The sequence below is a fragment of the Rana temporaria genome, chromosome 6, assembly GCF_905171775.1.
Source record: "Rana temporaria chromosome 6, aRanTem1.1, whole genome shotgun sequence".
Lineage (NCBI taxonomy): Eukaryota > Metazoa > Chordata > Amphibia > Anura > Ranidae > Rana > Rana temporaria.
The window spans coordinates 10,019,465-10,034,621 of record NC_053494.1 but is presented as its reverse complement, the minus strand read 5'-3'; the positions used below and the strand labels follow the sequence as shown (position 1 = coordinate 10,034,621).

At 46.0% G+C, this 15,157-nt stretch overlaps 1 protein-coding gene across 4 annotated transcripts in view; it reads left to right on the top strand.

Annotated features, from left to right (window-relative positions):
- Window positions 1-15,157, top strand: part of LOC120943042 (apoptosis-associated speck-like protein containing a CARD) — a 50,481-nt gene that overhangs the window by 25,352 nt on the left and 9,972 nt on the right. For 3 of the 4 annotated variants that reach the window (XM_040356109.1, XM_040356105.1, XM_040356107.1), the window contains one exon: window positions 5,115-5,168. The exons of the other annotated variant lie outside the window; for it this stretch is intronic. In XM_040356109.1, the coding sequence (XP_040212043.1) occupies window positions 5,115-5,168 (54 nt within the window). The remainder of the gene's footprint in view (window positions 1-5,114; window positions 5,169-15,157) is intronic. 4 annotated transcript variants of the gene reach the window in all.

Genomic DNA, 15,157 nt, shown 5'->3' with positions numbered 1-15,157 from the left:
GGAGGGTGCCGTGCTTCACATCTCCTGTATGTGTGTGAGGGCTTAGAGTGCCTGCGTCCTGCAGCTGTGCTTTACAAATCTCTTATCTCTGTCTGTCTATCTAATCTATCTGACTGTCCTGCCTGTCCTCTCTCTCTCTCTCTCTCTCTCTCTCTCTCTCTCTCTCTCTCTCTCTCTCTCTCTCTCTCTCTCTCTCTTTCTTTCTCTCTATCTCTCTATAGCTCTCTCTATCTATCTATCTCTCTTTCTATAGATCTATCTATCTATCTATCTATCTATCTATCTATCTATCTATCTATAGCTCTATCTATAGCTCTATCTATCTATCTCTCGATCTATAGATCTATCTATCTATCTATCTCTCTATAGCTCTATCTATCTATCTATCTATCTATCTATCTATCTATCTATCTATCTATCTATCTATCTATCTATCTATAGATCTATCTCTCTATCTATAGATCTATCTCTCTATCTATAGATCTATCTCTCTATCTATAGATCTATCTCTCTATCTATAGATCTATCTCTCTATCTATAGATCTATCTCTCTATCTATAGATCTATCTCTCTATCTATAGATCTATCTCTCTATCTATAGCTCTATCTATCTATCTATCTATCTATCTCTCTTTCTATAGATCTATCTCTCTTTCTATAGATCTATCTATCTATCTATCTATCTATCTATCTATCTATAGCTCTATCTATAGCTCTATCTATCTATCTCTCGATCTATAGATCTATCTATCTATCTCTCGATCTATAGATCTATCTATCTCTCTCTATCTATCTATCTCTCTATCTATAGCTCTATGTCTCTATCTATCTATAGCTCTATCTATAGCTCTATCTATCTATCTCTCGATCTATAGATCTATCTATCTCTCTCTATCTATCTATCTCTCTATCTATAGCTCTATGTCTCTATCTATCTATCTATCTATAGCTCTATCTATCTCTCTCTCTCTCTCTATAGATCTATGTCTCTATCTATCTATGTCTCTATCTATCTATGTCTCTATCTATCTATCTATCTATCTATCTGTTAGCTACCTCTGTCTAATTATCTATCTATTTATCTATCTAATTATCTGTCTGTCTATCTATATCTATCTGTCTGTTTAATTATCTATCTATCTATCTATCTATCTATCTATCTATCTATCTATCTATCTATAGCTATCTGCCTAATTATCTATTTATCTATCTAATTATCTATCTATATCTATATGTCTGTCTGTTTAATTATCTATCTATCTATCTATCTATCTATCTATAGCTCTATGTCTCTATCTATCTATCTATCTATCTATAGCTCTATATCTCTATGTCTCTATCTATCTATCTATCTATCTATCTATCTATCTATCTATTTGTCTGTCTATCTAATTATCTATAGCTAGCTGTCTGTCTGATTATCTATCTATCTATCTATCTATCTGTCTATCTATCTATATCCATCTAATTATCTATCTATATCTATATATCTGTCTGTTTAATTATCTATCTACAGCTCTATCTCTTTATCTATCTACAGCTCTATCTATCTATCTATCTATCTATCTATCTATCTATCTATCTATCTATCTATCTATCGCTCTCCCTCTCTCTCTCTCTCTCTTTCTCTGTCTCTCTCTATCTGTTTAATTGTCTGTCTATCTATCTATCTATCTATCGCTCTCTATCTAATTATCTATCTATATCTGTCTGTCTGATTATCTATCTATCTATCGATCTATCTATCGATCTATCTAATTATCTATATCTATATGTCTGTCTAATTATCTATCTATCTATCTATCTAATTATCTATCTGTATGTCTAATTATCTATCTATCTAATTATCTATAGCTCTATCTCTCTCCCCCTCCCTCCCTCCATCTATCTATCTGTTTAATTATCTATTTATCTATAGCTCTATCTAGCTATGTCTCTCTATCTATCTATCTGTCTGTCTATCTAATTATCTATCTAATTATATATAGCTCTATCTCTCGCTCCCTCCCCCTCCCTCTATCTATCCATCTATCTATCTATAGCTATCTGCCTAATTATCTATTTATCTATCTAATTATCTATCTATCTATCTATCTATCTATCTATCTATCTATCTATATATTTGTTTTATTATCTGTCTGTCTATCTATCTATCTGTCTCTCTGTCTGTCTGCAGGTCCCATTGTCTGCGAGTTGCGGGGGGGGGGGGGGGGGGTTGACTGGGGTTTTGTTTGCGCCCCCCCAAAAAAATAGAGCACCAGCCGCCACTGCTGTTAATAGAAGAGAGAGGATGTGCAGCATGTAATAGTATTAATAGTGCAAAGAGATGAGATATGGGCGGGGAGTCTAGCAAAGGAGGGGCGATAAAGAGAGAGAAATAGAAACGGAAACGTTTGGAAAGATGATTTGTTAAATTCTAATAATCAATAAATCTTGCGGATAGAAAGGAGTTTCATAGGAACGCATTGACTGGGAAAATTACAAAGTAAATGTAAAACTCAAACCTATTTTTTCTTCAAATAGTTTTCTGAAGCAAATTGTTTCCTATGAATTTGTTGCAAAGTTTCTTACACGCTGGTAATATCACTTCCTGCCGCCAAGCCACTGCCTCGCAATTTGCAGCGTCATTGCCATACGTGTTTTCTTCAGTTGGCCATTGGGCTGCCGATAACGTCTATCAGATAGGAATTCATCGAATGTAATAAGTAAAAGGACCAGTGCATACATAACTTGGGTGCTAGGTGAAATGAACTAGGAAAAATAAATGTATCAACCAAAAAGATTGCTACAAATGTGAAAAATCATCTGAATGGTGCCTGTGTGATGTCACTCAACATGCACACAATTCATGCTCCATATAATTGCAGCAAAATAAATTGAAACACAATCTTAGCAAAAAGTCCCATACACTGCTCTTATATGCAGAAATAAATGTCTAATACACAGTGGCGTCACTAGGGTTGGTGTCACTTGGTGCGGCAAAACATGGTGTCACCCCCCCTCCTGTCTATCCTGCCCAGCACCCTGCAGGCAGCGTGGGTCATGGGGCTTACCCCCAAACGGCCCCTGTAAATGATAGTATAGGGTGGTATAGGGCAGGTTGGGTGGTATAGGGCATGCTGGGGTGGCAAAGGACAGGTTGCTGTGGCATAGGACAGGTTGAGGTAGCATAGGGCAGATTGAGGTGGCATAGGGCACGCTCGCTGGGGTGGCAAAGGACAGATTGCAGTGGCATAGGGCAGGTTGTGTTGGCATAGGACAGGTGGTGGTGGCATAGGGCAGGTTGCGGTGGCATAGGGCACGCTAGGGTGGCAAAGGACAGGTGGCATTGGGCAGGTTGCGGTGGCATAGGGCACGCTAGGGTGGCAAAGGACAGGTTGCAGTGGCATAGGGCAGGTTGCAGTGGCATAGGGCAGGCTGGGGTGGCAAAGGTCGGTAGCATAGGGCAGGTTGCGGTGGCATAGGGCAGGCTGGGGTGGCAAAGGACAGATTGTGGTGGCATAGAGCAGGTTTCGGTGGCAAAGGACAGGTTGGGATCCTCTTTCACCCCACACTGAAGAAGTCCCGCCCACCGGGACGTAACGCGCACGAGGGGGAGGGGCTACGCATGACGTCACCCGCTATCGCTTTCCCATGTGTATCACGATCGGATACACTGTGTTTTATGCCTGTACCTCAGCACTCAGACGAGAGTGCTTTTACATGTGAGTTGTTCTTTGTTTTATTTCAATAAATGATCGGTTTGCTTCAGAGAGCACTAGATTTCCTCTTCTTTTTTACATGCCCTGAATGCTCCACTTTATCCGCTTATCTGGCTGCTGTTGTGAGATCGAGTCTCTACATACTGCTGACATCCCTGAGAGCAGGAAGCTTGCTGTGCTTTATTCATGCTGATTGACCCTTTGTTGGTCTGAGTAGTAAGGTGAGAGGCCATCCTTTCCATTTGGTGGAGGTTTCTTCTTTCTTGGACATCACTCCTGGATTGTGTTTTGCACCTACCTTTACTGTTGGAATATTTTCTGCACCAGAGCACATTATGGACTTTTTTCCTATTTCATGTTATTGTATTATTTAATTGCTCCTGTTTTTGCGCTGCACTATTATTCACTGTATAAACCATGTAAGGCCAGCAGGTTTGCTGCTGCTTTTAATGCCGCGTACACACGATCATTTTTCAGCATGAAAAAAAACGACGTTTTCCCAATGCGCTTTTCTGTCTGTTACAGCGTGATGAATGTGCTTACTCCATTATGAACGGTAGTTTTACCAGAACGAGCGCTCCCGTCTCATAATTTGCTTCTGAGCGTTTGTGCAGGTTTTTTTCGTCGTTTTAGCCCACACACAACCATTTTTTACAACCCGAAAAACGACATCGTTTAAAACAACGTTAAAAAATGCAGCATGTTCGAAAAAAAATGTTGTCGTTTTTCAGAACCTGAAAAATTATGTGTAGCCCACACACCATCATTTTAAATGACGTTTTTGAAAAACAACGTTTTTTTCATGACGAAAAATGATCGTGTGTACGCGGCATAAGATTTAACATGCAAACAGTCCGTCGGATTTGCAAATCCTGTATTTAAGCACATAAGCTCCGTTTTGTGTTGAAAATAACTGTGAAATCTAAAACTCCGGTGGGTGTAACAAGATGTCCGCTTGCCCCCTTCTCACTCTATCATTAGTGTGCAGGAGTGTGGGGTGTAGCAAGATGGCGGCGAAGGGAACGTCACTTCCGGAGCATTCTGTGATGGGGAGCCGAATGTGACAAGACAAAGGCAGTTGGGGACTATTGGCATAATGTCCAGGCAGCACCCTCAGAGCCCCGACTGTTTACAGGGGACCAAATGTATCCACCAATGTGTGCACATGAGGTCTTATACAGCATGGCGGTGCACAGGACAATGATGTCATGCCATACCCAAATCAGCCAATCGGGTGAGAGCTTATTGTAGGCAGCTACCTGAGCAGCAATCTTTGCACTGTTATACTGTATCAATTAAATAAATAAGCATATACTGTATTATTTGTGTACTGAAAAGAAAACAATTCTGCTTCTAAAATAAGGTAACATGTCGGGATAGAGAGATTAATGTCTGTGCATTTTTTATTTTCAGTGAAAGAGAGAAAGAGCAAGAACCCCAATGAGGAATCACCATCTACTTCAGAGGGTAAGCGATATAAGAGGAGGTCCTGTCACCAATTATTCTGTAGAGGAGGCTTCTTTCCATAAGACTGGGCTACCAGATACAGTGGAGCAAAAAAGTATTTAGGGCCAAATCCACAAAAGAGATACTCCGGCGTAAGCCGTCGTATCTCTGGTTCTAACTTTGGAACTGATCCTCAGAAGCAGTTTTCCTAAGTTAGGCAGAAGATCCGACATCTGTAAGGGACTTACACTGCCGGATCTTAGGATGCAGTACCGCATCCGCCACTGGGGGCATTTCGAGTCGAAATGCCTCTGTTAGTATGCAAATTAGCACTTAGGGCGATCCTCAAAGCTTTTGTGCCTAGTTTTTTCGCCGTAAGTGTTAGTTTGCCTGGTGTAAAACTAGGGCTGCTTTTACATGGTCTAAAGTTAGTCACACCTTGTAAAGGCCCATTCAAGCGACGGCATTTGGTATGCATTCCCGAGGGAGAACTCCACGGCAATTTGTAAATTCCAAACCGGCATGGGTTCCCCCCCAGGAGCATACCAGGCCCGTAGGTCTGTTATGGGTTGTAAGGAGACCCCCCCTCCGCCGAAAAATTGACGTAGGGGGTCCCCCTACAATCCATACCAGACCCGTATCCAAAGCACGCTACCCGGCCAGCCAGGAAGGGAGTGGGGACGAGCGAGCGCCCCCCCCCTCCTGAGCCGTGCCAGGCCGCGTGCCCTCAACATGGGGGGGTTGGGTGCTCTGGGGCAGGGGGGCGCACTGCGGGCCCCCCCACCCCAGAGCACCCTGTCCCCATGTTGATGAGGACAGGACCTCTTCCCGACAACCCTTGCCGTTAGTTGTTGGGGTCTGCGGGCGGAGGCTTATCGGAATCTGGGAGTCCCCTTTAATAAGGGGGCCCCCAGATACCGGCCCCCCACCCTAAGTGAATGGATATGGGGTACATCGTACCCCTATCCATTCACCTGTAGGCAAAAAGTAAAAGTTAATAAACACACAACACAAGGCTTTTTAAAATATTTTATTATTCTGCTCCGGAGGCCCCCCCTGTCTTCGTTATTAGCTCAATTTCCAGGGGGGGCTTCTTCTTCCACTCTCCGGGGGTCTTCTCCGCTCTCCGGGGGGGGCTTCTCCGGACTCCGGGGGGGGCTTCTCCGCTCTCCGGGGGTCTTCTTCCATCTTCTCCCCTCTTCCGCTGTTGACTCGGCGAACCCCGGTTCTTCTGGAGATGTCCGGTGCCTTCTTCTTCAGCGCTGGCTGCCTGCTATGTTTGTGTGTTAGCTCAATTAGTAACAGGCAGCCAGCGCGGTCTTCTGTGACGTCATCTTCTTCTCTTCTGTTCTTCCGATCTTGCCTCGTCGCCTCTTGTCGCTGTAATGATGGAAGCGCGCCTTGCATCACATTTATATAGGCATCACCGTCCCATCATGCCCCGGCAGGTACCCACGTGGTGGGTGCACGTGGGTAGGCACCCACCACGTGGGTACCTACCGGAGCATCATGGGACGGTGATGCCTATATAAATGTGATGCAAGGCGCGCTTCCATCATTACAGCGACAAGAGGCGACGAGGCAAGATCGGAAGAACAGAAGAGAACAAGATGACGTCACAGAAGACCGCGCTGGCTGCCTGTTACTAATTGAGCTAACACACAAACATAGCAGGCAGCCAGCGCTGAAGAAGAAGGCACCGGACATCTCCAGAAGAACCGGGGTTCGCCGAGTCAACAGCGGAAGAGGGGAGAAGATGGAAGAAGCCCCCCGGAGTCCGGAGAAGCCCCCCCCCGGAGAGCGGAGAAGACCCCCGGAGAGTGGAAGAAGAAGCCCCCCCTGGAAATTGAGCTAATAACGAAGACAGGGGGGGCCTCCGGAGCAGAATAATAAAATATTTTAAAAAGCCTTGTGTTGTGTGTTTATTAACTTTTACTTTTTGCCTACAGGTGAATGGATAGGGGTACGATGTACCCCATATCCATTCACTTAGGGTGGGGGGCCGGTATCTGGGGGCCCCCTTATTAAAGGGGACTCCCAGATTCCGATAAGCCTCCGCCCGCAGACCCCGACAACCAATGGCAAGGGTTGTCGGGAAGAGGTCCTGTCCTCATCAACATGGGGACAGGGTGCTCTAGGGTGGGGGGGCCCGCAGTGCGCCCCCCTGCCCCAGAGCACCCAACCCCCCCATGTTGAGGGCATGCGGCCTGGCACGGCTCAGGAGGGGGGGGGGGCGCTCGCTCGTCCCCACTCCCTTCCTGGCTGGCCGGGTAGCGTGCTTTGGATACGGGTCTGGTATGGATTGTAGGGGGACCCCCTACGTCGATTTTTCGGCGTGGGGGGGTCTCCTTACAACCCATACCAGACCTAAGGGCCTGGTATGCTCCTGGGGGGGGAACCCATGCCGGTTTTTTCTTTGAAAATTGGCATGGAGTTCTCCCTCTCAGGAATGCATGCTGAGCGACGCTGTCATTTTTTTTTTTAATTATTTGTTTTCCCGGCGCGTCTTTTTTTCACCCGTCGCAACTTTAGTGTCCCGTCGCAATCCACAAAGCCGCCCGGCGTCAATTACGTTCGCGCGATGCACGTCGGGAAAATGACGTCACACGCATGCGCAGTACGGCCGGCGCGGGAGCGCGCCTCATTTAAATTGTAAACGCCCCCCGGAGAGGAGGAACGCCTTACGACGGCGGCACTTAACTTACACTGCTTGAAATTTTTACGTAAGTGCTTTGTGGATCAGGCACTTAGGTAAAAACTTTAAGTCAGTGTAACTTAACTGCTGAAAGTTAAGTTACGCCGCCTGGCTGAGGATTTGGCCCTTAGTCCCCACCAATTGTACAAGTTCTCCCACGTATAAAGATGAGAAGGGGCTAGATAATTGTGATCATAGGTACACCTCAACTATGAGAGACAAAATGTGGAAACAAATCCAATCACATCGTCTGATTTGGAAAAAAAATATTTGCAAATTATGGTGTGGTATTCGGTTTCCTCTACAAACAAGCAAGATTTCTGGCTCTCACATACCTGTATTGTAGCGCTACCCCCGGAGGAGCCTCTGGTTGATTTGGGATCGGCCTATTAAGTTACCCTGGCATTGTCCAGGGGTGCAATTGTAGAGACAAAACAGTGAGCGACGGTCCAGAGAGTGAAAAAAGTTTTTTTCCAATGCTTTTTTTTCCAGGCCAACATCAACATCAATTAGGAAGGGCAAAGTTGATGAATAGAGAGAAAAGAAGAACCTTGCAGTATCAGGCCTGGATATTAATGGAGCAGTCAGTACTGCTCTGCGTAGTACCAATTTGTAACTCGTCGCCACTTCATCGGAGTGGGTAAAGTGCCCCCGGACAGACCTCTTTGTATAAGTCTGGCAGCCAAGGTGTCACTTAGGATTTCTGGGAGGATGCAGGCCTGTCTCACAGGCCAATTACAATAAAGGAGCTAGGTAGATACTGTAAATGAAGCAAATCCTCCCAGTACATTTCTGCGTTGGTCACCAGATGACAGCAAACATACCTGTCAGTACTCTGGTCCCCAATTGGTTTGTTCAGGCTCTGTTGGACGACCTGCCTCCGGGTCCTCCTCAAACCGACTCCCCAATCGAACGGCACCCAGCCTGGGATCCTCTCAATATAATCAGGAACCCAACCAAAATTGACTGGGGTCCCCTTGTACCTCCGGATGAGGGTTTTCGTAGCCTGCAACTTTGGCCAGGTGGGCTACGCCGGCGGGGTCCATGGATGCGCACACCCTGAAGGTGGATGCCGCACCTGGAACGGGACCCCGCGAAGATTTTAGAACACATGACACCTGTCACAGATATACCCCTCTCCAGCACGCCCCACAAGGGAAAAGCTCCTCTGATTGGCTGCTGGAGAAACTTACTCTGCCAGAACCCCTCTGGCGCCAGCTGCTGGCCAGGGATGACATTGCATCCCTGAACCACAGTCTACGTGTTTTTTGTGTGCTCCGTGAGTACCCATCTGCTACACAGTCCTCCCCGTGCTCCCCCAGGGCTAGAATCTGGTGCTTGCCTGTACCTATGGCGCACGATCCTAGGAGTAGGACGTGTGGCTCAGGCACCAGAACAGGCAGGGTCTGCCGGTCCAGCCCAGCATCGTTCGTTCCGCTCCCTCTGGCCTTCCCCTGGCTTCCGGCTCCCTCCGTAAGGTAAGCCCCTGGTTCACAGGGGTACCCCTTCGCACCACTGCCTGCAGCGGCCGTCCTTTTCAGGACAAGCCGCGGCCCCCGCGCCACCTTCTGGATCTAGTCGGCGGCCGCATTTTAAGGAAAGACCGTGGCTTCAGCCGCGGCCTAGCGTCGCGCGGCAAGATACACGGAGTTACACCGTGCATCTTCCAAAAACTCCCTCAAACGAGTCACCCCCTCCTATCCACCTCCCATCCACCCCCCATCCACCTCCAAACAGTCCAACAGCCCTCTTCCTAGTAGGATTTAGCCACCCAGCTGCATAGCCCCCCAGCAGGAGCACAGGCCTTCAGCCCGGGCCCAGCTTGTTACACCCCTAGATTCTTATCCCCCACCCCATTCTCAACCCAATAACTCCCTATTGGCACCCCCCCTAAAAGTTACCACAGGCTTCCGTAGTAGCTTGATCCAGAGATCCATCCGATCGCCCCTTGGGGGGTCAGGAAGGAATTTTTTGCCCTGCCACGGCACATTGGCTTAGCACGGACAGAGGTTTTTCGCCTTCCTCTGGATCAAACAGGGAAGTACGATTCAGTGAATCGTCCCTCCGAGCATTACGGAACCCCCCCCCCCGATAATACTTCGCCCCCCAGGACGTCAACAATCATGACCAATCTGAGATATTCGGCAGTAACCATTTGGGGCATAAAGCCATTTGCCTCAATACTGCCGACCGCCACCAAAAATGCCTTAAAGAAAGAACGACTGTTTAGAATCGATCGACGATCGACCGCTAAACATGGCACCAACCTATCCCAACCAAAACGCATATCATGCGCACTGGTCAACACAAGATCGGCAGTAAGACACCGACTTGAAATCCATGATCTCATCCTACAATGCGATTTAGACTGCCTTTTCATTACAGAAAGCTGGCTTTCAGCAGACTGTAACACCATTCTACGTGAACTGGTGCCAGAAAATTATCGCATAATAACAGAAAACAGAGTGGGGCAAAGAGGTGGAGGATTGGCGGTGATCCACAAGAGTCACCTCTCGGTCACTAAACCAATCCTCCAAAGCCCACTTCCTTTCATGGAAACCCTCTCGCTGCAACTTCAAACAAATCCCCAAACAAACCGTCCATATCCTACTCTGCTATAGACCACCGGGTCCAAAATCGCAGCTTCTTTCTTCTTTAACAGAGTTCATCTCCACTTACACCCTAAACAGCAAACATCTATTGCTGCTGGGTGACTTTAACCTCTGGGCCAACTCCCCACAGGATCCCATTGCTGACGCCTGCATTGACCACTTGAAAGCACTAGGGCTGCAGCAGCTAGTGTGTGGGCCCACGCATACCTCAGGTCACACCCTTGATCTTATTTTCAGACAAGAGCTGGAAGTAAAAATCCAAAAAAATGAGCCCCTACCATGGACAGACCACCATATAATCAAATTCATAATTATTAAAAACGCCCCATCAATAAAAACATCAAAACCAGTGACTACGCACTGGACAAGATCTCAGAAGAAGCTCCATTCAGAACTCTTCAAAACAACATTGGGGAACAAAATAAAAACAATCCAATCTCACCAATCAGCCACTGAAACCCTGGATGCCATAAACGCAGCGTTACTACAGTCAGCCGATGTAGTAGCACCGAAACGCAAAACTTGCATCCGGAAAAACAACGCCGGCTGGTTTAACGACCAGCTGGCGTTGATAAAGCAAGAGCGCAGAAGAGCAGGAGCAGCTTGGAAAAGAAGCGCCTCAGATGAAAACCACACCACCTATAAGGTAGTAACAAAAAAATACCACAAAGAAATTTTTAAGGCCAAAAAAAAACATTTTTCCTACATCATCTCTAATGCCCTAAACCGCCCCCGCGAGCTCTTCAAGCTTGTCACCCAGACCATGAATCCGGTCTGTTTGGAAGCCCCCAACTCTGACACACAAGAATTTTGCAATGAATTATCGGATTATTTCATTAACAAAATTGAGGGGATCCGGGAAAGCATTCAGCAAAACAGTACCCCCCTCAATTTTCCCCCTAGTCCCACACCCAACTCTTACACAAGTTGGCCGCAGTCAACGAGGTTTGTCCTAAAACCCATCTCCATTGAAAAAAGTGGGCTAGGAGAGCCCAAAACATGAAGGTGACTGCCCCACTGGAGGCAATAAACACTGTAAATAGAGTCTATAAATGGAATAGCAAATGGATGATCTTGAGGAGCAAATCAAATGGATGGATCATCTAGACATGGTGTTTGAATCCTATAACTTATCTCCTATTGCCCTTACCTTCAACCGATGGTATATGCGCATAGGGCAAAGGGTTCCTCCTTCTGTTGGGTCAGCGCCGCCACTCCTGAATGGATTCCAATTATGTCCTGGGGCGTTGGAGGTCCTGGGATCCGTGTGTCCGTGTATCTCAGGGATGGAGCCAAAGGATGAGGTGAAAAGATAGATGCCACAATAGTGAAGGACGTTGTGTACGGTGGTAAAATTATTTATTCAAATCTTCATAAAAGGGTTTAAAATCGTCAATTCGCGCTACAGCATAGGACGCGGGGTGATGACAAGCCGACTTACTTCCGTTGGCCTCCGGCTGATTGCATAGGTTTCGCTTCCTACGTCGTTACGTCACGGTCTTGTGACGTAACAAGACCGTCACGAGACCGTCATGAGACCGTGACGTAACGACATTATATGTTATTGGTTTTGTGCACCTGCAGATATAGCAGCTTTAGTATTCACCTATACTATCACCTATTTATTTAATATTTGGTTCCCATTTATTTACTTGGTTCACATTTCAACACTGTAGCGCAATAGACTACCCATTTTTTATTTTTCTTCTTCTTTAAGAGGCTCCTCTGTCCTCCACTCATTACCTGTATTAATGGCTCCTGTTTGGACTTGTTATCAGTATAAAAGACACATGTCCACAACCTCAAACAGTCACACTCCAAACTCCACTATGGTGAAGACCAAAAAGCTGTCGAAGGACCAGAACCAAATTGTAGACCTGCACCAGGCTGGGAAGAGTGAATCTGCAATAAGCAAGCAGCTTGGTGTGAAGAAATCAACTGTGGGAGCAATAATTAGAAAATAGAAGACATACAAGACCACTGATAATCTCCCTCGATCTGGGGCTCCACGCAAGATCTCACCCCGTGGGGTCAAAATGATTACAAGAACGGTAAGCAAAAATACCAGAACCACACGGGGGGACCTAGTGAATGACCTGCAGAGAGCTGGGACCAACGTAACAAAAGGCTACTATCAGAAACACACTACGCCACCAGGGACTCAGATCCTGCAGTGCCAGATGTGTCCCCCTGCTTAAGCCAGTACATGTCCGGGCCCATTTGAGGTTTGCTAGAGAGCATTTGGATGATCCAGAAGAGGATTGGGAGAATGTTATATGGTCAGATGAAACCAAAGTAGAACCGTTTGGTAGAAACGCAACTCGTCGTGTTTGGAGGAGAGAGAATGCTGAGTTGCAACCAAAGAACACCATACCTACTGTGAAGCATGGGGGTGGCAACATAATGCTTTGGGGCTGTTTCTCTGCAAAGGGAACAGGACGTTTGATCCGTGTACATGAAAGAATGAATGGGGCCATGTATTGTGAGAATTTGAGTGCAAACCTCCTCCCATCAGCAAGGGCATTGAAGATGAAATGTGTCTGGGTCTTTCAGCATGACAATGATAACAAACACACCGCCCGGGCAACGAGGGAGTGGCTTCGTAAGAAGCATTTCAAGGTCCTGGAGTGTCCTAGCCAGCCTCCAGATCTCAACCCCATAGAAAACCTTTGGAGGGAGTTGAAAGTCTGTGTTGCCCAGCGACGGCCCCAAAACATCACTGCTCTAGAGGAGATCTGCATGGAGGAATGGGCCAACATACCAGCAACAGTGACAACCTTGTGAAGACTTGCAGAAAACGTTTGACTTCTGTCATTGCCAGCAAAGGATATATATTAGGGCTGTTACTGATTACAATTTTCGTGTTCGATTAATCTTTTTTTATTCTTTATCGATTAATCGACTAATTTCGATTAATTATAACGCACATACAGATCCAACTACTTTCAGCTGATCTCCTTGCATTGCAACTCTGCATTAGTCAGTGGTAAATGTGGTATACACTCTATACAATCACCCGTCACTAGTTAGTTTCCACAATCCATGACTTAACTTCACAGTTCACACAAATACGTTTTAAATTCAAACTGTAGCACTGACGTAAGTAATTTTTTCTTATTAAACTTTAAGAAAAACGTAGTAAGTTAGTTTAACTTTAATTATAAAACGTATCTAGTATTGACTGTCAGTCACTTTATAGTAGACATCACTTTAGCCAGTCACACAGACATACCAGAGTGTTTACATTTTCTGGAAGCAGACATGATCGCATTTTATTGACAATATTCTGAAGAACTGAACAGTCTTTCGCACGGAACAGATGTTGCCGATACACAAAGAATTGTCTGCACAAAACTGCTTAGGACAGGAAAACGATGGTTATTTTTGCCCCCTTCCCCTGATGGAGCCTGATGCATCCTCCTGCTTCACAGATGCAAAGGTACCTCAATCCAATGGGTGCAGTTTGCTTCCATCCAGCAGGGTAAGTCTCACTGTCCAGACTGTCCGGTGACGTCAAGAAATTTGATCGATAAAAATAATTTTGAACGATCAAAAAAATTAAAGATTAATCGAGGAATTAATCTTTAATTTCCCCAGCCCTAATATATAACAAAGTATTGAGATGAACTTTAGATATTGACCAAATACTTATTTTCCACCATAATTTGCAAATAAATTCTTTCCAAATCAGACAACGTGATTGGATTTGTTTCCACATTTTGTCTTTCATAGTTGAGGTGTACCTATGATGACAATTACAGGCCTCTCTCATCTTTATAAGTGGGAGAACTTGCACAATTGGTGGGGACTAAATACTTTTTTGCCCCACTGTATATATATATTTTTTAAATCACAGGCCCTAGAGAATAAATTGGTGGATTGTGCAAGTTTTTATGTCATACGATATTTGCACAGCAGTTTTTCAAACGCAATTTTTGGGTAAAAATACACTTCTGGTTATAGACAGAGGGCCAGATTCTCAAAGGCGTTACGACGGCGCAACACCATTAGCGCAGTCGTAACACCTCATCTGGCCCCGGGTATCTATGCGACTGATTCTCAGAATCAGTTTCGCATAGGTACCCATTAGATCTGACAAGCGTAAGGCTGTTACGCTGTCAGATCTTAAAAGTAATTTTTTTTCCCGCCGCTAGGTGTCGCATCGTCGCTTTTCCCCGTCGTCTATGCAAATGAGGTAAGTACGGCGATTCCCGAACATACGCGAGGTCGACGCAGCGAATTAACGTCGTTTGCGTAGCGTACGCGACGCGTAAGGTTGCCCCTGCTAATTAGCAGGCGCAACCAATGTTAACTATGGCCGTCGTTCCCGCGTCGAATTCAATAAAAATTACGTCGTTTGCGTAAGACGTCCGTGAATGGCGCTGGACGCCATTTACGTATACATCTAGGCAAATGACGTCGGGGCGACGTCATTTAGCGCAATGCACGTCGGGTAATTTACCCGACGGAGCATGCGCAGTACGCTCGGCGCGGGAGCGCGCCTAATTTAAATGGTGCCCGCCCCATTTGAATTGGGCGGGCTTGCGCCGAGCAATCTAACGCTACACCGCCGCAAGTTTACAGGTAAGTGTTCTGAGAATCAGGATGTAAACCTGTAGACCTGCGGCGGTGTAACGTAGAGCTCATATATTACGCTGCCCAGGAGCAGCGCGAATGTATGAGAATCTGGGCCATACTGTACA